Source organism: Microcaecilia unicolor, chromosome 1 (assembly GCF_901765095.1).
Source record: "Microcaecilia unicolor chromosome 1, aMicUni1.1, whole genome shotgun sequence".
Lineage (NCBI taxonomy): Eukaryota > Metazoa > Chordata > Amphibia > Gymnophiona > Siphonopidae > Microcaecilia > Microcaecilia unicolor.
The window spans coordinates 327449524-327472689 of NC_044031.1; the positions used below are offsets into that span (position 1 = coordinate 327449524).

The following is a 23166-nucleotide window of genomic DNA, read 5'->3' on the forward strand; positions in this document are numbered from 1 at the left end:
CCCCTGCACAATACAAATGGGGCATGGCGTGATGTTTAGCTTGGGATCTTTATTAGATTTTTTCTATGTCTTATAAAATCCAAAATCTAGGTAAGTTACAGTTAGGTACACAATGTAGCTTCCTGTCTCAAAGGGCTTATAATTTAATTGGGCAGTATTCAGCCTGAGGTGGACGTGTTTTCAAAGACACCATAGACCTGCTATAGATTTTTCATGTGTTTCAGGTGCGAGATAATTAGTTCCAAATTAGTTCTTTGAGTTGATACAAGACTGTACTGGCTAATATGAACATTTCTAAAAAAAGAAAAAGAAAAGCACAGTCAGTACAAGAAAAGCTACAAGCGTTAAATCTTTTAAAATCAGGAAAAATGCAAGCGGAGGTGTGCAGACACATGGGCGTCAGCGAGTCCACTCTATGGAGGTGGATCAATCGTAAAGCAAAACATTGCAAAATGGAAGAAACGAGAAGCAACAAAGCAGTCGATTCTGGACTCATTTACTAAAGCAGGTTGTTAACTTTGGTCTCTGTTTTCTGTGTTATGACCAAATTCACTTTTAATGTGTGGATACAATGTTTAATAAAGTCCATTTGATTTATCAATGAAACGTGCACCCTCAGCTTTCCGACAGCTCTCCCTTCCTTCCGTCCATCCGCCCTGTGCTTAAAAGTTGCAGTGGCGTCAGTGTCAGCGAAAGCAGCAGGCTCGCCTCTAGCATTCCCTTCTCTTTCAGTGTCCTGCCTTCGCAGAAACCAGAAACAGGAAATTGCATCACAGAAGTGTGGGACACTGAGAGAGAAGGGAACGCTAGAGGCGAGCCTGCTGCTTTCACTGATGCTGCCGCGACTTTTTAAGTGCAGGGCGGATGGACGGAAGGGAGGGCTGTCGGAAAGCTGAGGGTGCAGGTGGGGGCTGGGGTTGAAACTGAAACTCGTGGGCTGAAAAAGGGGGTACGTTGGGGGCTGGGGTGAGTCACTGTACATCGAGGGGAGAACAGAGGAGAATCACTGGATGTGGATGAGAGGGGAGGACAGGGGGCAAAGGAGAATCGCTGGACATGGATGGGATGGGATGGGAGGCGAGGGCAAAGGAGAATCACTGGAGGGGAGGGCAGGGGAGAGAGGAGAGTTGCTGGGCTTGGATGGGAGGGGAGGGCAGGGGAGAGTTGAGAGTTGTTGGACATGGATGAATGGAGGGGAGGGCAGGAGAAATGCTGGACATGGATGGAGTGGAGGGCAGGAAAGAGAGGAGAAATGTTGGAGGGAAAGAAAGACAGAGGAAGGAGATACTCACGAATGGAGGGGAAAGGAGAGAGGAGAAATGCTGGACAAGGTTAGAGGAGAGGGAAGACAGAGGAGACTGCTATCCCTCCAAACAAGGAGGTTAGATTGAGAACAGGAGACAGCATGAGCCTGTCTAGCTCAATATATGGGCTGAATCCAGTAGGCAGAGCTTGCTGTCACATTGGTTGACCCAAAACAATAGCAAAAGCTTATTAGAAATACTGGACTGCCTACGTGTGGCCCATCAGTAAAAAGTCTAAAGCTGTTCCAGTTGGATAGGCAGTGCCTTAAAAGGTGGAGGATAAGGGATTTAAAAAAATATATATATTTGACAGCTTTTTTTTAATTTATTTGAAAACTTCCCATATCTAGATATATATCAAGAAATAAAAGTGAATATCACTAAAGCAACATAAAACTTTATTGTAGCTGGTAGAATCAGCAGTAAAACTTTCTGTATTTTGTGCTCATTTTTCTACACTGTTCTATAGAATACAGGAATGCATGGGCACATTTAAGTGAGGATATCCTGTTTCCTGATGTGTTCATCTTAACTGTTGTTGTAATCTGCCTTGGGAAGCCTGGTGTTATTAAGATGGAATATATTGAAATTAAATGGAAATAAAATTAAACTCTCCTTTCATTGGGGCACACAGAACCATCTTCACCTCATCTCTTTTATAGAAGTTTACATTTTAGATACATGGCTGGATTATTCTGTTTTGAGCATGGTTCAGGGATAAGTGGTTTTATAAGTCAAAATAAAAATAAATATTTTGTTTCATGCAGATCTCTTATTTGTTTAAACATAACTAAATGGGCTATAAGCCCCTAATGCAGAGTACTGGTTTTCTTATATTTTGTTCTTGTGCTTATACTGTACCAGAATTGAAAACTCTTATCTCTTCTTTCTGGTGGATAATAAAAGGAGCACATTGTGAACACTATCCACCCTAAAAGGTTGTTTTGTGGCTGTACATGAGGAATTGTGATATTGCATAAATAGTGTGTGTTTTTGATTCTAGTCGTGCATCCAAAGGTTATGTAATCCTCTCAAGAAAGCCAGTTAATTGTTTAACTTATTAGTGGAACATAACCACAAAAGCATGGCATGGTCACATTTTCAATATGGTAATACTAGAGCACAGCTACGGAACAGGTTATTTTGAGTTAGTCTTCACAAGACCAAACTTGCTTTCCTTGTGCCATCACCATCCAGTTGGATAGGCAGTGCCCTAAAAAGGTGGAGGATAAAGGATTTTTTAAAACATTTGACATTTTCAATCCACATTATCCCAAGCAAACTTAGGTTCAATGTTGCTTAATTTGAAAATACAGTGAAACAGAATAATAGAATTCAGTAACATAATAGGAGCAAGTACATGGATATGTCTGCAACATTTAACAAAGTTGAGATTAGCTTATATACCCAACTGTGCACTTAAAAGTCTGTCCTTTATTGATGTCGCATGTTCGGAAATCATAGCCACAAGTATAGGCAGTTATTCAAAGTTTATCACATGCACACACCAGAACAGGCATCCATACACACATTGTAAAAGTAAACAACTTCTACAGAGTTCATCCAAAACTTAATTTTTATGTTTAATCATCTTTATTCAACATGTAGGTAGATAAGCTTCATACAGAACAAGAAAAACCAGTGAACCATCCAACATGGCCCAATATAAACTTTTACAGAGAACATAATCCAAGAACCCTTCCCCTCCCAAACTCCTCTCCCTCCCTATAAGCCCACCTGACTGTTTCCACCTGTCATAATAATCCAACAGATGTACAGATCAGTAGGCCCCAAAGCAATTCAAAACAAGTAAGGTCATAAACAACACAGTTTATACCAAATTGTTTAACCACCCTTAGGTTTTGTCTTTGGGTTTAACATGCAATACTATGTGCATGTAAGCTCTGGATAAATGGATTAAAACAATCAAAATTTAAAGCAAATGCCCAAAGTATGTAATACGTGGTAGCAATAATGAAACAGTGATGGAATATTCACATAGCAGGAACCAACAGATTTTATTTCTACTGAACATAATTAATTTTGTATGAACTTGGCAGCTAATAGTGTGCTGCTTGCTACTGTATTTTGTATTTTGGCGGTGTGTTGTTTGCCTGCATAATAAAATGCAAACACACAGCTGGGAGACAAGGGTCCTCCCCCCGCAAAAAAAATGCTTTTTATAACCAAATGGACTTGAAGAAGAAATAAATATATAGGACAGAACTGTAAAATGTTCGCACATTTAGACTGACTCTGGATAGAACTTCTGTATGAAGGAAGATCTTCCCTCATTATTCAATACCTCTCTGTGAAATAGTAGTAATAAAAAATAATCAAGTGCATTTTTATAATACATCACTGCATTCCACAAAAGAAAAGGAGCAAGTTCCCATACACCATCTTTTTCTTTTGATGAAGGCACAGGAAAAAAAAGATGTTAAATACTCCCAGGTTTCAATCTAATTAATGTTTTAAAAAACCTTTGTACTTATAAATAGAAACTCATAATGTTGATCACCTGATTCTCATAATATGATGTCTGTTTTGGTGGCCCTTTACTAGGTGAAAAAATCTCTACATGAATACAATGCCTACAAGGGCGCTAGGGAATCCCTATAACCAGCTCTTCCAAATGGCACAATGATTACGATTTATAACTAATTATTCCATTGTGATACTTCCTTTGTGTACATCAATATACTGCACAAGCTGGCATGTTTGAAAATATAAGTTAGATCAAATAAGAATGCTACCATCAATAAACAATGACAACATGAATGCAGCAGCTGATAGGTTTGTTTGCTTTGTTTTGAATGTACCAAGATGGCAGCTGCATAGGGAGCTTGACATCATGCCATCTCCTGTTCTCAATCTAACCTCCTGGCCTCTAAACGTTTTGGCACAAAATAAGAGACCATGCTATCAAATTGAGACAAATTTATTCAACTTACTTTAAAAGTATAAACCTCCTCCTTTTCATTCAAAATGGTAAACACAAATTCCTCATATAAAATGTTTTGTTCTTTCTAAACAATTAAGAGAATTTTTAGGCGATAAACATAACCAAACATTCCTCAGGTGAGATTCCGACACTGGAGGGCTCTAATCTTGGAACCTGATGTATTCCTGAGACTGAACAATAAAGAAACAGCACTAAACAATCTGTGCCTTGTAGCTCATATCTTTAACATATTATCTCTAAATTTCTGATATGCTGCTGAATCTCTCTCTGCATTAAAACTTCAAAATAATTTCACAGGAGAGAAATACAGCCATTTGATTTATGTCTCTAGCAAACAGAAATGACTGTTAGATATTATATACTGTAATATACAATTCCCAATAATACCACTTTTATCCTAACAATAAATATTATCAACAAATCAGGGTGTACAGAATCAAAAGTCAACAAAGACATGGAGAGGTTCCTCCAAACTATTACATGTAATCCAATTGACTAACGAGTATGGCTATGATACAAATATATCTAGAAAGACATTAAGGAGAGATTCTCAGAGTAATAACTCACCCAAGCAAAATGTCATCCTAAAGTCAAAGGCTCTTCCTAGAGGGTGGACAAGTTTCTCAATCATTGAAAATTTCCATATTATGAAAGTGTTCTTTTCTATGCTGTAAAGATGAGCATACCGTGTGCTCCTAATTCTTATATATGTACCAAACCATACACTCAGGCTCATTTTCGAAAGAGAAGGACGCCCATCTTTCAACACAATCGGAAGATGGGCGTCCTTCTCACAGGGTCGCCCAAATCGGCATAATCTAAAGCTTTCTGTCGTGGGGATGACCAAAGTTCACAGGGGCGTGTTGGAGGCGTAGCGAAGGCGGGACTTGGGTGTGCCTAACACATGGGTGTCCTCGACCCATAATGGAAAAAAAAAGGGCATCTCTGACGAGCACTTGGACAACTTTACCTGGTCCTGTTTTTCTTGTGACCAAGGCACAAAAAGGTGCCCGAACTGACCAGATGACAACCGGAGAGAATTGGGGATGACCTCTCCTTACTCCCCCAGTGGTCACTAATCCCCTCTCACCCTCAAAAAAATCTTTAAAAATATTTTGTGCCAGCCTCTATGCCAGCCTCAAATGTCATACTCAGGTCCATCACAGCAGTATGAAGGTCCCCGGAGCAGTTTTAGTGGGTGCAGTGCACTTCAGGCAGGTGGACCCAGGCCCATCCCACCTACCTGTTACACTTGTGGTGGTAAATGTGAGCCCTCCAAAACCCACCACAAACCCACTGTACCCACATCTAGGTGCCCCCTTTCACCTGTAAGGGCTATAGCAGTGGTGTATAGTTGTGGGTTTTGGGTTTGTTTGTTTTTTTTTGGGGGGGGGGGGGTGGCTCAGCACACAAGGTAAGGGAGGTATGTACCTGAGAGCAATTTATGAAGTCCACTGCAGTGCCCCCTAGGGTGCCCGGTTGGTGTCCTGGCATGTCAGGGGGACCAGTGCACTACGAACGCTGGCTCAACCCACGACCAAAGGGCTTGCATTTGGTCGTTTCTGAGATGGGCGTCCTTGATTTCCATTATTGCCGAAAATCAGAAACAACCAAGTCTAGGGATGACCATCTCTAAGGACAACCTAAATTTCAAGATTTGGGCGTCCCTGACCGTATTATCAAAACGAAATATGGACGTACATCTTGTTTCGATAATACGGGTTTTCCCGCCCCTCCATTGGGACGTTTTGCGAGGACGTCCTCAGCAAAACTTGGGCGTCCCTTTCGATTATGCCCCTCACTGTATACCACAATTATTACTCTTCAAAATGACCACAATTGTAACACATAGCTCTACTCAGTGAATATCAACCTACCCCTGTGCTCCCAACTAAAGAATGGCACACTTACTGTCACCCTTAATTACTATTACATAAGTATTGCTATACTGGGACAGACCAAAGGTCCATCAAGCCCAGCAGACTGTTTCCAACAGTGGCCAATCCAGGTCAGAAATACCTGGCAAGATCCCAAAAAAGTACTAAACATTTTATACTGCTTATCCTAGAAATAGTGGATTTTCCCCAAGTCCAATTTAATAATGGTCTATGGACTTTTCCTTTAGGAAGGCGTCCAAACCTTTTTTAAACTGTGTTAAGCTAACCGCCTTTACCACATTCTCTGGCAACAAATTCCAGAGTTTAATTACATGTTGAGTGAAGAAAAAGTGTCTCCGATTCATTTTAAATTTACTACTTTGTAGCTTAATCGCATGCCCCCTAGTCCTAGTATTTTTGGAAAGCATAAACAGATGCTTCACATCTACCCTTTCAACTTCACTCATTATTTTATAGACCTCTATCATATCTCCTCTCAGCCGCCTTTTCTTCAAGCTGAAGAGCCCTAGCTGTTTTAGCCTTTCCTCATAGGGAAGTCGTCCCATCCTGTTTTTCATTTTCGTCGAAAAAAAAAGGAAGATGTACAGAAAGACCAAACTAAAATCACAGGTGTAAAAAAGCCAAATTCCTTTATTAAGATCCTTTATTAAGGTCTTAATAAAGAAATTTGGCTTTTTTACACCTGTGATTTTAGTTTGGTTTTTCTGTACATCTTCTGTTCTTGTTGTTTTTTGGTGTTTTTTACGGGAGATTTGGACTCTCTTTGTCGTTGTTTATCATTTTCGTCGCCCTTCTCTGCACCTTTTCTAATTCCACTATATCTTTTTTGAGATGCGGCGACCAGAATTGAACACAATATTTGAGATGCGGTCACAAAATCATTATAACGTCCTTATTTTTGTTTTCCATTCCTTTCCTAATAATACCTATCATTTTATTTGCTTTCTTAGCCGCAGCAGCACACTGAGCAGAAGGGTTCAACATATCATACTGAAAAGCTAAAACAAGCTATCCAAACTATTGTTCACAACCTGTATAATATTCAAACAATTATAGCTTTTATATGGTTCAATTGTAACACTCTTTTGTGATCTTTGATGATTTGAGCAACCTTAACAGTTGTTTTTACTCCTGTGTAACATATAATCGTATTACTTCATCCAGCAGCCATGATTTCCTCACATGGCATTTAGCAAAACAGGCACACACCCGGCAGCCTTAAGGTAAGAGTGCTTTCATTCAGAAGCATTTAAACTAAGTTAAACAATTTATCTTAAGGGGCATCATTGTGGTGTAATACGATTGTATGTTACACAGGAGTAAAAAATTGATGATATGTTGAAACCCTCTTCTCAGTGTGCAACACTGACTAAGAAAGGAAATAGATTGTTAGGAATTATTAGGAAAGGAATGGAAAACAAAACTGAGAATATTATAACGCTTTTGTATCGTTCCTTGGTGCAACCACACCTTTGAATATTGTGGTGTGCAATTTTGGTCACCGCATCTCAAAAAAGATGTAGCAGAATTAGAAAAGGTACAGAGAAAATGATGAAGGGCATGGGAAGACTTCCCTATGAGGAAAGACTAAAGTGGATAGGGTTTTTTACCTTGGAGAAGAGACGGCTGAGAGGAGATAAGATAGAGGTCTATAAAATAATGAATTGAATGAGTTGTAAATTGCTTGATTAGTCTTTCCAAAAATAGGACTAGGGGGCACGTAATGAAGCTACTAAATAGTAAATGTAAAACAAATCTGGGTGAAATATTTCTTCATTTCAGGTAGATTCTATATATGACGCCTAAAAAGTTGGCACAAAAAAACAAAACACATGTATATCTTATAAACTGCACCTAAATTTAGGTGTAATTTACAGAATTTGCCTAAATTAAGGCATAGTTTATAGAATATGCCCAATACCCGTTTTCTATATTTAGTTGTGGCCATTTATGCCAATGAAAACCTGGTGTAATAGCCGCCACCTAAATTACACACAGAACAGTCATATTCTGTAATACTGCGCATAAATTCTAGGATTACCCATGATCTGCCTATGACCCATCCATGGCCATGCCCCTTTTCCAGATCTGCATCTTAGAATTTATGCGCATCACTTTAGAAAATACACTTAGACATCACATAAATTCTAATAAATGCAAATTAGTATAAATAATTGCTTGTTAAGCTCAATTAGCACTGATTGGCTTGTTAAGCTAATTAAGTTGTGCGCAAATCCAGAATATGACCAGATTTGTGCATGCAACTCAAGTTGCACTATATAGAATCCAAGGGTTAATGTGTAATTAAACTCTAGAATTCGTTGCCAGAGAATCTACTAAAAGCAGTATGGTTCAAAAAAAGTTTGAATTATTTCCCAAAAGAAAAGTTCATAAGCCATTATTAAGATGGACTTGGGAAAATCCACTGCTTATTTCTAGGATACAAAAAATAAACAGGAAATGGCTACGCTCTGTCTTATATATCTTTGTAAAAATACACAACGTTTGAAAGGCAAAGCAATTTACTACAACAGAGATATATTTATTAATGAAGGCGTCTCATACTGTCACAACGACATATTTATGTCATACTTCTTTCAAGCTTGTATGATTGTGACTTTGTATAATCATAGACCACCTCCAGCCAACCAGTAGTCCACACTATCTGCCAATAGTGAAAACATCGGTGTCCATATAACCGTGTGCTTACTGTGATATATTAAAAAAAAAATTTTTTTTTTATGTGCACTACTGTTCAAAAATTAAAGCACTGTTGGAATAAATTTAATTATGATGCAAAAAAATCAACTTATCTTAATGTCTTTAAAAAAATATATATCACAGTAAGCACACGGTTATATGGACACCGATGTTTTCACTATTGGCAGATAGTGTGGACTACTGGTTGGCTGGAGGTGGTCTATGATTATACAAAGTCACAATCATACAAGCTTGAAAGAAGTATGACATAAATATGTCGTTGTGACAGTATGAGACGCCTTCATTAATAAATATATCTCTGTTGTAGTAAATTGCTTTGCCTTTCAAACGTTGTGTATTTCTAGGATAAGCAGTATAAAATCTGTTTTAGGCTTTTGGGATCTTGCCAGGTATTTTGTGACCTTGATTGGCCACTGTTGCAATCAGGGTACTAGGCTTGATGGGCCTTTGAACTGTCCCAGTATAGCAACGCTTATGCGCTTATGTTCTCATGATATCAGCCTAACATTTTAACTACAAATCCTCCCAGTTTTTTCAAGGCTACCAGATATCTAGAACACTAACTGATAATATAGCAAGGGTATAATTGCTTGATTTTGCTAATAGGTTTCATACAGATGAAATCTGAATTTATCATTAAAATAAAATAACCAGTTCTGGTTGCAGTCAGTTTAATGGAGGGTGAAGGGTATGGAACTCTGGGTACTATGTTATTACTATGAAACAGCATTCTAAACCAGCGGTGGGCAACCTACAGGCCACATTCAGCCTGCCAAACCATGGGAAGTATACACAGAAAATGGCCCATCTGAATGCCATTAGCTAGAGTTTTGTTGTCAGTGGAACCATTGAAGGATACAACCATGGGACAAGACTTGTGTCACACTGATAGCAACTGTTTGGAAAGACAGAAGTATACAACAACAGAGCATTCTGGTAATAATTTGTGGCATTCAGTCTTCACATTGAGTTTTGTTAGCAGTGAATTATATGATTCATTTGTTAATTTTCTGTGTGCAGCCCACTAGGGATAGTATTGAATCTGTGTCTAAAGGTTGCCCACCCCTGTTCTAAACATTATGTGGTAAATTCACAAATGCCACATCACTCTAGAGCACAGCTTCCCAAACTGTGGGTTGGGGCCTGAAATGGGGTCACAAGCTAGGTGGGCTCTCTGTAGGTACATCATTATTACGCACCTCCAGGGGTTGCACAGTTTTATTTGGCCACAATCATGGGGTCACAGCCACAAAAAGATTGAGAAGTGCTGCCTAGAAAATTGAAGTTACAACCTCCTTTGCTACTCTGAGCAAAGAATTAAAAAAAAAAAATCCTTCCTGTTTTCTTTTTAGAGTGAGGAAAAGTTGGAAGCTGCCTGACTTGGTGTGGTTGAAGAAGACTCTCGGGATCTTGGTAGGAAATAGACAATGAATCCAGGTGTGTTAGCCTCTAGGAAGTAGAAAACTAGTATGACAAAACCAAATGCAATTTCACCCAAGAATTACAGCTTTTAAAATTGTTATTAGTGCCTGCCTGGCTGTGAAAAATGCACAGAATAAAGTTCCTTGTCCAGTGGTCTTCAATTTTCTGATCCAATTTGTAGAAAAACAGCTGAAAATATTAAATATATTTTGTGTGATGTGTTTGATTTGATGGGTTCTTCTTACCCATGATTTTTAACATTTTTAGCATTTTTTCTAAATGATTTATGCTTTATTTATATATGTGCAGTGGTATGTGAATACATCATCTCCCAACCCTTTCAACCTACAGCTCACAAATATTCAGGGTAGCAATATCTATATTAAAGCTAATTATCAAATAGTATTTTCCCAGAAAACTTAAAATCCCCACTGCATGGAATTGCTTTGCAATTCTACTACTAATACTTATCATGTTTATATCTGGATTAAAGCTTTTAGCAACAATATTTGCAATGTCCTTATTTCTTTGAAATGGTAGTGGCTATGTTTTTTCACTAATTAAAAGACTTTTATTTGGCATTTTAGTTTATAACCTGTATTGATTAATCGGTGATTTGGTTGCAAGGATGGAAAACGCAAATGAAACCCCTAAGCTTCAAGATAAAACCATTTTCGTAGCTACCAAATGTTGTTCATTCATGTTAAACCTTTATTTTGTTATATTTTATTTTAATTTTTGCAGGGGAAGAAACTTGTGCACGTGAATCATACCAGCCAATAGACATTTCTATTTTTCTTTTCTAAAGTATCAAGGTGCCTCTTTCACGTCAGCATTTGGAAAAACTACAGCCAATGATGAATTATAGTTATATTTGGTTGTAGCCCTTGTAGTTTTAATCTGTTGGGAGTCGACTGTGAGTGGTTATAATGGCTCAGCAGACTAGAATAAATAAATAATTCGCATCAAGCTCAGTTAAAATGCGTTTGCCATTTGTTTTGTTTGTTTGTTTTTGCGACTATCTTCCATTTTTGCTTTAACGGGAATAATATATGTAAAACTTAAATTTCTGGTGACTTCAAAGTACATCAAGTCCATGTTGCCTAATCTGATGGGCTGGTTAGTTGGTTACTACTCCGAACGGAATACGTTTTTCTTTTCCTAGTTGTGTCTTCATTTTATATTTTTTACTTTTTTTTTTTTATTTCAAAATATCAATTAAATTAAAATACTTTCAATGTCATTTTAAATAATCAGTAATATAAGTTTGAGGTTCTGGCAAATTTCATCCATTGAACCTCAGAGCGACAAATTTTCAGAGATGTTATGCTTTCAAAGCCAGTTAAATGAAAAATAAAAAGTAAAGGCGGTATTTTCCACCTACATTTCTTCCACACGGTATTTGTTTCCATCAGGCGCGTTCAGAAGTTACTTTTAACAGCCGCATGATTTAAGATAAAATGTCCATAATCCCGCTGCGTGACAAAAATTCTTGCCCAGAGGTAGTCAAGATTTTCTAGCAACTATCTGGAAAGACACAGTTTTTTGATCATCAAAAGCCGATGCGGGTTTTTTTTTCCTTTCCATTAATGCCCAGGAAATAAATACATTCGTAGAAATATTCTTACCTGTCAGTTATTTGAAAGTTTAGGAGACTGTTTTGTAGAAAATGAACGTGTACCCTACAAATATAGCCAAGAGTAAATTGTACGCTATAAAAAATGATTAGTAGTAGAAGTATCAGTAATTCATATACTATGATATGAAAAGGGAATCTTGTATTTAGGTCCCCGTTCCCACTTCCCACCCAAGATTGAGCCTTTTAAAATACGGACCTCTTGACACGCTACAACCTGCGAGAAAAAAATGTCCCACCTCCTATCACAGCTATTATTACCTCACAAAGGTGACAATGTCAGTAGTTTTCTCACGAATCTTTCAAACCATCGATTAAAGAATGGAGCTAAGATCCTTTAAAAAGGATTCAGAGGAGAGCGCCCCGAGCATTAGCCGTATAAAGCGTGCTCCTTCCTTCTTACCTGAGGCAATTTTGGGTCGTTTATGTCCCAGGTTAACTTCATCCCATACGAGCAAACACAATCTGCGTCCTCAAACGGATTTGCCGAAGATCTGGACATGATGACCATCGGCTCCTGGGAGTAGATACTCGCCCTTGAACCAGTCGGGAAGTGGGTGGGGATGAGGTAAGGCTCACCTAAAAACCTATCAGATAGAGAGAGATGTCAAAAAACCCCAAAACCCCAGCAGGACAGAGGGTGCCGGACAGGAGGGCTCTGCTGGCTGCAGAAGGTTTTATGGATCTGAGGGAGGGGCGCCATCCTCCTCCTCCTCCTCTTCCCTGCATCGCACCTGCAGTGGTATCTCTCTGTCTCTCCGCTGCTGCTAACTCCTCCTTCCAGACACAAGCAGGGGTCAAGACTGAAAAGGAGTTGTTTGATCCATTGCAGGCACAAACCATAGGAAGCAGACAGGTGAAGGACCTTGATGCTCATCCTGAGGAGGAAAGGCTTGCAGACCAGAAAGCTGGAGAAACTGTGAAGTGACAAAGGATTATATTTGAGAGAGACAAATAATGTACCTACAAAGCTTTTATGATCTTACGCACTGCTATTTAAGTCTACAGAGCTTCATTGTGTTTTGAATACCAGCGCACCACTGAAGACCTTCATGTATCCACCATCATTTCTTTGAAGAGATATTTCCAGCTGTAGCCAGCCCTTTGAACTCTTGCTCTAGAATTTCCACTAGAAAAAGTTTGCTTCTTGGCCACCGTAGCTTTGAGGTATTGGAACGTCTCTATCATATCTCCTTTTCCCCTCCATTCTTCTAGATGGTTCTCAAACTTTCTTTCGGTGTGACACACGTGATGGACAATGTCCATGTATGTGACACACTGCATACTGCACTCCATGGCATAACTAAAAACAAACAAACAAACAAACAAACAAACAAACAAACAAAAAAAGCTTTCAGGTACTACTTTTAGGAGGTAATTTCATACTATTTTAGCCTGTGAAATATGTTTTAAGGCAATAAAAGGGCTTTCATATGTTGAAACTGGCTTATCGTAAAACGTTTTCTGTTTTGTTGTTTTTGCTTTCTTTCAATAAAGCAGGTGAATTGGAAAATTAGTTCACTTTTAAAAGTTTGCACAGTACAATTAGGTGCATTTGTATGCAGCTTTAAAGGAGGCAAGCTCAGGGGATGAGTCTGGGTGAAGCATGGGCTGTGCCATAGTTTATGCATATGTTTTATAAAATACACACATTCGTGCATACTTTGTGCTAACATTTATGCCTGCTCCTAAACAGGTGTAGGCAGGATTTCTGCTAATATTTTATAAAGACACATAGAGAAAAATTGGTATTTTACCAATCACACTGCAGTTTAGTGAATCAGGCAGTACATGAATAATAAAAGATTACCAATTAGGGTTACAGTCTATAAAAAGAGTACAAACTCAATAATTGCATTCATTCAATGTACTCCGGAATACCATTGATATATAAATATTATTTATTAAACATCATGTGTCCATAATCCCTCATAACAAACTTCGATACAACCACTCACCAAACATCATTCAAACCTTGCATGCCCTGTATATAAATATATATTGACTTGCACATCATATGTTGTACAGACAAAAAATGAACTACTTGCTCTCACATGGTCCATAATAGAGATCTTCTATCTCATAACTTTGTGAAGCAAAGCTTCTATTCAAAGGCTTCATGTATAGTCCATAATCCAATGTTATCACACTCATAGATTTGTTAGTCCAATCACTGTATCACAAGTAATGCGGGTGTAATTCTAAGTGGGAACAATGTTCTGCCTGTGGAAGGCTACCGAAAAGATGCGTGCACAGTAAATCACTTCAGCTGATTGTCTTTACTCATTCTGGTCCTCAATGCGAGACCGCATTTCTTGCTTCCGTCATTAGGAGGTAGCTGTATAACAGAATCTAACACATCATTGAGACTCTATACCAAGTGTTGCTTGCAGAGCATCGCCCCCAGATGTAATACGTAATCTAAGTTTTTCTGCTGGGGGCAATGGAGGATTAAGGTCTCCTTTTACAAAGCAGCACTACCCATGGGTTTCTTTGCATTCAGTGCATGCTAATCAGTAGCACTGCTTTGTAAAAGGAGCCCTAAGTGACTTGCCCAAGGTCACAAGGAGCTGCAGTGGGAATTAAACCCAGTTTTCCAGGATCTCAATCTGCTGCACTAACCATTAGACTATTCCTCTATTAATGCAAATAGCTTGCGCAATTGCCTTAATGCACCTTAGTAACTAATCCCCATATTCACCTACGTGTCTTAAAAAATAGCCAGGTGGCTCCTCCACCTCCAAACATAGGTGACCTGCAGTGGCGTACCAAGGGTGGGGCGCTGGGGGCGGTCCGCCCAGGGTGCATGCTGCTGGAGGGGTGCAGAGAGCAGCCACGCACCTGTTGGCTCCGCTGGTTCCCTGATCCCTCTGCCCCAGAACAGGTTCCAGGGCAGAGGGAGCAGGGAGCCAGCGAAGCCGAGAGCCGTGCAGCTGCTCCCAGCAGCTAAGAATGCACCCAGTGGAGGGTTGATGCGCACGGGGGGGAGGGGGTGTCATTGTGCCGGAAGGGGGTGTTGTGCTGCACCCAGGGGGGGGGGGGGTGCGCATCAGCGATCCGCCCTGGGTGGCAGCCGACCTAAGATCATCATTGATGAACTGTTATAAACTTACCCTCATATTGTTAAAAATGGGAAAGTATTCTGAACAGAATTTAAGGACAATTAACAAAATGCAGCAGAATTCTAATTAGAAATACCTTTTATTGACAGAAATGAACCTTACTCATTGACCAAATTATGCTGGGTATGATTTTAGTGATTTGAATTTACTGCTAGTGGACTTCCTTGCTTTTTGCCAAAGATATTTTTTTTCTGGAGTTCATAGCATGAATGATGTACAGACACTACATTGAGGTACATTTGCAAGTTCTTTGTAATTAGGCTTCTGACATCTGATAACATGGAATATTTAGGTCTTTTTCTATTACAGTTTCATGGTCTTTGCTTGCACCTCTTGGTATCTGATGATCTTTGTTGTATCAATAAATTGGTACAGATGCTTTTATTACTAAAGATGTTTTGTGGTTTTCTCCTTTATTGCACTGTCTATTTTTCTTGCACATGGGAATGTTTTCCTTTTTCCAGAATGTCTAGTTTGCTCGCACTGAGCCTTTTATCAGTGGGAATGGAAATTACTTTAAGTGATCACAACTTTTTCATTCTCTGTGGTTACAATATGTTTAGTGTTTAAGCAGATTGTAAGCTCTGTCGAGCAGGGACTGTCTCTTCATGTTCAAGCATACAGCGCTGCGTATGTCTAGTAGCGCTATAGAAATGATAAGTAGTAATAGCCGTAGGTTCCACAGGATATGATGCTTACTACCTTATTATCCAGAACACACCATGCACCACGATAAATAACTGTTTCTAGTTCCATTTTACAGAATCTGAATGTATCTGCTGTGCTTTATTATTTTTTGTAATGCGTCCCGTGAGCCATCTTGCCTGTTGCGGTACTCCAATTATCTTTAGGTTTAGGGCCGTCTTTCTTTTGTCATTCCTGTTTCAGGCTTGGATTTGTGTGTGGATGGTGAAGTAACTTTTTGTAGTTTCCCACTGTGTTTGTGAATTTGCCAGTTTTTTCCCATTATTTTGAGTCCAACTCCTTAAAGATGTTTTATTTTTCTTTTGTTGTGCTACCTCTGTTGTTTCTTTGTTTGTCTGTGCTGGTGGATTGTTACTTTGGGCTCTATTCATCAGTGTACTTTATGTTTCAAGGATGGAGAGAGACTCTAGTAAATTACTTTCATATTTTTCAACTTTTTGGGTCTGTTGGTGCTGTTATGTATGCCTGATGGCATATTATGGTAGCTTTAGAAATGTAAATTATTTCTGTTGAGTCCATACTGTTTCCAGCCTTTGGAATGTAAATGTTTTAAAATAGATTACTAGGGTCATGGAGGAGCTTTATTATTTGTATGTGCAATGCATTGGCATCTTTTAGATTTTATATATTAGTGTCCTTAAATTTCACTTCATTCCTAATCTTTTTGTATCATGATAGAAATATGTCCTTTAGAATTGGGCATAGCATGCCACAGGTGAGATTTCACCAGTGGATTGAAGAACAGTATTCAAATATTTGAAAGGTATTAATCTACAAACAAACCTTTTCCAGAGATGGGAAGTAGTAGAGCTAGAGGAGATGAATTGAGGTTGCAGGGGTCCCAACTCAGGAATAATGTCAGGAAGTACTTTTTCACAGAGAGGGTGGTACATACCTGGAATGCCCTCCCATGGGTGGTGGTAGGGATGAAAATGGTAATGGAATTCAAAAATGCATATGATAAACATAAAGAAATTCTGTATAGAAGGCAGGGAACCCAACAAGCTTTGCAGATGGAAACACCGGTAATTGGGAAGCAAGGCCAGTGCCTAGCAGACTTCTGTCTGTGTCCTGATCATGGCTGGACAGATTTGGATGGGCTGGAGTGGGGCTTGGATGACTACTTCAGTAGTTGGAGAACAAGGCCATTGCCAGGCAGGCTTTTACAGTCTGTGTCCTGAAAATGGCAAGGACAAATCAAAGGTCAAGTATACACATGTAGTATCACAACATACTGTAGCATGATATGAGTTTAATTGTCAGAGTTATTGATTTTGCTGGATCAGATACAAATATATATATATATATATATATATATATATATATATATATATATATATATATATATATGGCTTTCATCTTCCCCCTTCCCTCTGGAAACTACTGATAACAAAAGCTAGCTGGGTGTATACCTAAGTCCATCAACACATCTCCAAAGAATCAATCACAGCTACTACACCTAACAAAAGTCAGTGAAACTCCACCTATTCTCAGACAAAGACTCAGACTGAAAAGCCCATCTAAGCCCACTTACTCTCAGACAATGGACCAGCAGATGTCCAGATGAGATCATTAAACATGTGACCAGTTACTAAAAATAGATGATTAAAATAGATGAGACCAGCTACTACAAAAAGGGGTTTGAATTGTCTTGCTGCTGGCTTCTTCTCTCTGGACACTTGGCTCATCGATTACTGACCAGTCTCTCTTTTTGGGATCTGCCTCCTGCCTCTCTGCTGGATTTCAAACACACTCTGACAAGACTTCCAAGCTCCAGGCTCCAACAACTCTGCAAGAAAGACTTCTATTTCAGCAAGGATCTCCATCACTCCAACCAGCTACCAGCAGACTCTATCAAAGTGAGTTACCATATCCAGCATAATTTATAATTCAGACTTGATATCTTGAAAAGCACATTTCCAGTTGTGAAAGATTCTTAAAAACTGCCTCTCTCTTGTAACATTATTACATTACCTGTATTGTAAATAAACCCTTTAAAGTTAAATATATGGTCTTTATGTTCTGAGCACATGTCCTTAAACCTTGCAGTGCAGGTTAATGTAATTTAACAAATATAGTATTTAATTCCCCTTTTTCTTACATATTCTTATGCTTATCGTATTACCTTATAGGTAATTGATAAAGAATATAGCATATTAATCTTACAATACCTTATGCCATTAGTTTATCTTGTTGGGCAGACTGGATGGACCGTACAGGTCTTTATCTGCTGTCATCTACGATGCTACTATATTATTATTATCAATATTTACTGGAGGAGTAGCCTAGTAGTTAGATCACCAGACTAACAACCAGCAAAGCCTGGTTCAGATTCCACTGCTGCTCCTTGCAAGTCACTTGGGTGCCCTTTTACTAAGCTGTGTTAGGTGCTAATGCATGCTTAATGCAGCTTAAAATGGTGTACTGTGGGACACGCTCAGGCATCCAGTGGCAGCTGCCAAATCTGTGCACTAACCACTCATGGAAATATATATATATTTTTAAAGAGGAGTGGAGAGTAGGCATTCCTGCGCTAAACACTTAATGAAGCTACATTAGCACACACTAACTGGCTAGCACAGGAATACTGCCTAAGCCTTTACTGCCTATAAAATGGATGATGCTAAGTGCTCACGTGGTAATTTTTAAAAATGGCTGTATGTTAAAGGCAACATTAGCACATGGCCATTAATACAAAAAAAGAAATTGAGCATTTCATGGCTGTGATAAAAATGGCCTTAGTGTAAGGGTGCACTAAGGTGAATTTTTGGCACAGCTTCATTAAAGGACCCTTTAACCCTCCACTGCCTCCATTGTCTTTTAATAAGCTGCATAATAATGAGCACATGTGTGCTCAAGCCACTTTTAGCACAGCTGTAAAATGGCCACCTTTCCATTTTATGTCTATCAATGGCCAGGTGCCTTTATTCAAGTTAGCATGTGGCCATTATTTATTTAGATTTTGCTCACACCTTTTTCAGTAGTAGCTCAAGGTGAGTTACATTCAGGTACACTGGATATTTCTCTGTCCCAGGAGGGCTCACACTCTAAGTTTGTATCTGAGGCAATGGAGAGCTAAGTGACTTCCCAAGATCACAAGGAGGAGCAGCAGCAGGCTTTGAACTGGCCACCTCTGGATTGCAAGACTGGTGCTCTAACCACTAGGCCACTACTCCACTCTGTTAGCACATGAGCTCTTACTGACACCTATTTAGTAGGCAGAAAGGGCTCATGAGCTAACCATGTGCTGATCAGCTGGCATGCGGCAATGTACTGCGCTAACCGATTAGTGCTGGGCATGCCTACTTTCCACTTGCCCCCAGCACTAAAAAATACAAAGTATATTTTACTGCTGGGGAAGCATGTGTAGATGCCCAAAGTACTGCAGGGCACCTCAGCGCATCCCCTAGTAATGCATTTTGGTAAGTAGGAAGCATGCAATAGCACTTACCACCGCTTAGTAAAAGGAACCCTTAGATTGTAAAGCCCTCTGGGGACAGGTAAATAGCTAATGTACCTGCATGTAACTTACCCTAAGCTAGTGCTGAAAAAGGTGTGAGCTAAATCCTAATAAATAAAATATTCCACTAGCTATGGGAACTGCCCTGTCACACTATTTTGCAGCCTTAAGATCAGTAGCTCACTCTCCATCAAGTATTAGTTCTTTTGGAATTCTATCCGCCAAAGCATGACACTACAGCTTTTTATCTTAAATTTTAATTGCCAGACACTTAAGCACTCCAACATTTTTTAAATCACAGTCTCGTTTTTTTTTTTTCCTATTTCACTGACAGTGTCCCTGCTGCACATCTTTGCATTATGTTGCCCCTCTGCAACCTGATTTATAAAGATATTGAACAGAGCAGAATACATAACTATTCCCTGGAGCACTGCACTGGTAACTCCACTATTTTCGAAGTAGACTCCATTTACCATTACCCTCAGTTTCCTATCATTTAGCCAGTTTGTTGGCCAGGTTTAACTCCACTAAGTGCGCCCCCACCGCCACCCCCAGTTGCTCAGCATGTTTATAATAGAAGAAACTACACAAAAGGGAGATTCACAACATTCTGACTTTGGAACGCAGAGAATTTGGAAAGCAGTTAGTATAGAACTGTTCTCTTTTGGAAATTAAATCATGAAAGCAAAATTCCTATTTAAGGGGGGGGGGGGGAGGAAGGGATAAGTCTTTGGACAAGTATTTCTTCCTGTCTCTTGTTTCTGAAAGTTGTGGAAATAAGAAAAGCAACTCCTCAACAGAAGTTGAACCAGTCCTCTATCATTTTGCAGACGTCAGACAACTCAAGGGAGTATATAATAGCTTCTCAGCTAATCTCTATGATAATGTGGTCCCCAAACAATTTGAAGTTCTAAAAATCAAAGCTACAAGTTGAAGTTTGCACATGTAAGACAATGCAGTGCTAACAAGATGGCTTGCCATTTTTACCAGCTGAGAGTCCAGAGGCTCCATGTTCTATCATACAAACGTCTTTTCTGCTAGGGAGCCACATATATGCATGTTGCATTTCTCTTCAACTGGCACAGAGCAACCAGAATGAAACTAAGAAAGCATTTTTACAAACAGAAGACCGTTGTACGTGCACTTAAAAATTATACCGTTCGTTTCCTTTTTATTGTAATACATGCACAATACACACAAAGAGAAAGTGGTTTGCTTTTATAATAAAGAAAAAAAGGGAGGCTAGGAAACGAACAATAACAGAATGGAAAACTTTTCACCGTGGTAAAAGAAAAACCGTCTCCGTCATTATACAAAGCAAAGGTTTAAAATTTTTTCTCGAATCCGAATCTTAACTAGTTGCCCAGTGTCAAATAATTGGGCTGTAAGGAGCAGCTGAACTATATTATCAACATAAAATTTCCGACGTGTTCGGGAAGAGATCATACATAATACTCGGGGGTGAAATTCAATAATATATATTGTAAGTAGGTGCACCTATTTATGGAAGATCTGTACAAAAATAAACAGCACGAGAGAATTATTTTTATATCCGGAACGCCATCGGGGGGAGGGGGACCAAGGGCACAGTTACCTTTGAAAATATGTGTTTCAGAAAATCAAAAATGTTACTACTACTAATATTAAAAACAAACAAAAATTATCTCCTTTATTTGTTAAAAAAAATGCTCATATCTTGTAACAAAAAAAAAAGCATAATCGCTTCCTGACCTACAACCATAGACATTGAATGTCGACACTGCTTCAAGTAAAGCAAACATAATTCTGGATGATTTAGGAAGAAAATCATAGACCTTCTTTTTTTCTTTTTTAAAAATATTTTTATTGACAATTTTTTTCTTAAATGATCACAACATACAGCTTAACAATGTAACTTTCATTGCCGGCGCTGCCTTCAACTACTACTACTACTATTAAACATTTCTATAGCGCTACTAGACTTACGCAGCGCTGTACAAATTAACATGAAAAGACAGTCCCTGCTCAACAGAGCTTACAATCTAAATTGGACAGACGCGCATTGCATAAAGTCCAGCTGAGATTAAACAGAATCCGGCTGAAACACATGTTTCTTCCAGTTTAGTTTGGTCTGAACTGTACGTTGTGCCTTCTTGTATGAAATGTATGGCCCTGAAGCGGTGCCGGCATTGCAAGTCCACGATTTTCTTTAAATCAGCCAGAAAAATGTTTCATTTACTGAAATTTAACATTTCCAAAATGTATTTCACGGATTAGAAAGATCTGCTGAGACAATTCATTCCCGTTTTCTTCCTACGAATTTAATTTTCGGTAAAATAAGCCCCAGACTTCCCCTTCTGCATGTTTGCCTCTTTCTCCGGCCCTAGCATAACACCCCTTACAGGAGAAATCAATATTTTTGCGTATTGGCGCCGAAAATTTTTATTTGATACAGTTCTTGTACGACCCCCTAATCTCCTAAATTTGGCACAATTGTTTTGATTCTTGATCTTATTATTTGCAAAACAAAAGAAAAATGCACCAAAAACTTTTTTTTTTGTTAAATACAGTGTGGTATGTCTTCCCATTAAAAAAAAAAAAATTATAATAAGGGATCCATAATTAAATGGATTCGAGGAAAATACCTTCAAATTGACCAGCTTGGAGAAGGTTAAACATTTTTATAAAACATAACTGCACTTATTGTTATTAGTACACTGGCAGTGTTAGATTTTATTGTCAGTTTATTAATTGTGGAGTACATTTAAAAAACATATTATCAAGATGTGTGACACCCTCATATCAAGATGCCTATTTAAAAGTGGAGGAGTGGCCTAGTGGTTAGGGTTGTGGACTTTGGTCCTGAGGAACTGAGTTTGATTCCTGGCACAGGCAGTTCCTTGTGATTCTGGGCAAGTCACTCCATTGCCCATGGCATTGAGCCTACCATGAGTGGGAAAGCAAGGGGTACAAATGTAACAAAAACATATTTTAAAAAAATGTTAACCCTATTTTAGTAATTCACAGTAGAAATGGACACAGTCTATAAAAGGTTATTTTATTAAAGGCAACAGATTTTTTTTTGTTATTATTTTTTTTCTTCTTTGCCTGGCAAATCGCCAAATAAATATCCTGAGAGAGCTGCAATAATTTTTCTAGGTGGCAATAACATTATTTTCCTGTCCATCCTGGGCAATACTCCACTCTGTCCCAATGAGAATTTTTTTTCAAACTCCCTCCCTTCCACAGTTTTTGCAGTCTGCGGAATGGGAATCTAACAGCACAGGCCTAGAGAAAATAAAGCCTCATAATGTAGAAAAGCAATACACAGTCTAACAGCCTAAACCCCTCCCTCCCCAAAAAAATTCTAAAAGAAAAAAAAAAAAACCTAACAAAAAATGTCTTCCCTTTTATGTACCTTCCATTCTTCTAAGCTATAAACCTCTTTATTGTTGAAATGACCTATATATGATTTATTACCTCCATTTTTTTCTGGTACGAGACTTGCACATGGCTCTTTACATACAGCCGCAATATTTGCACTGTGTCCGCTGGAGAGATGAGAGAGAAATTCACAAGTTCAAAAAACTTCCCCTTACAGAAGCAAGTATAAATGGTTGCAGTTATGCCATGACCACGGGACATTTGTTCCAGGTAATGGACTTTATGCTGTTATTTGTATATTTGAAATGTTGCTTCTCTTCTGGAGTGCCTTATGGTAACCAAACCATTATTAAATCTTAAATATGGCAGGGACTTCCAAGATGGCGCTGTGAATAGATGCACCTGTGTTTGCTTCTGGAGGCTGCTGTGTTTGTGAGTTTCTCTCGGTGCCTCTGTAGCCTCGTTAACCATGGGGAAGCAGAGGGGGAAGGTAAAGGAATTTCCCTCGGTTCCTGTGACCTCCTCGATGATGAAACAAACAACCCTGCAATTTCCCAGGCAGCAACCGGG

General features: G+C 38.9%; 1 protein-coding gene across 1 annotated transcript in view; it reads right to left on the reverse strand.

Moving 5' to 3' along the window:
* Positions 1-12448, reverse strand: part of GCM2 (glial cells missing transcription factor 2) — a 30115-nt gene extending 17667 nt beyond the window's left edge. The window contains exon 1 of the mRNA XM_030190054.1: positions 12350-12448. Coding sequence (XP_030045914.1) covers positions 12350-12448 — 99 coding nt within the window. The remainder of the gene's footprint in view (positions 1-12349) is intronic.
* Positions 12449-23166: the final 10718 nt, after the last annotated feature.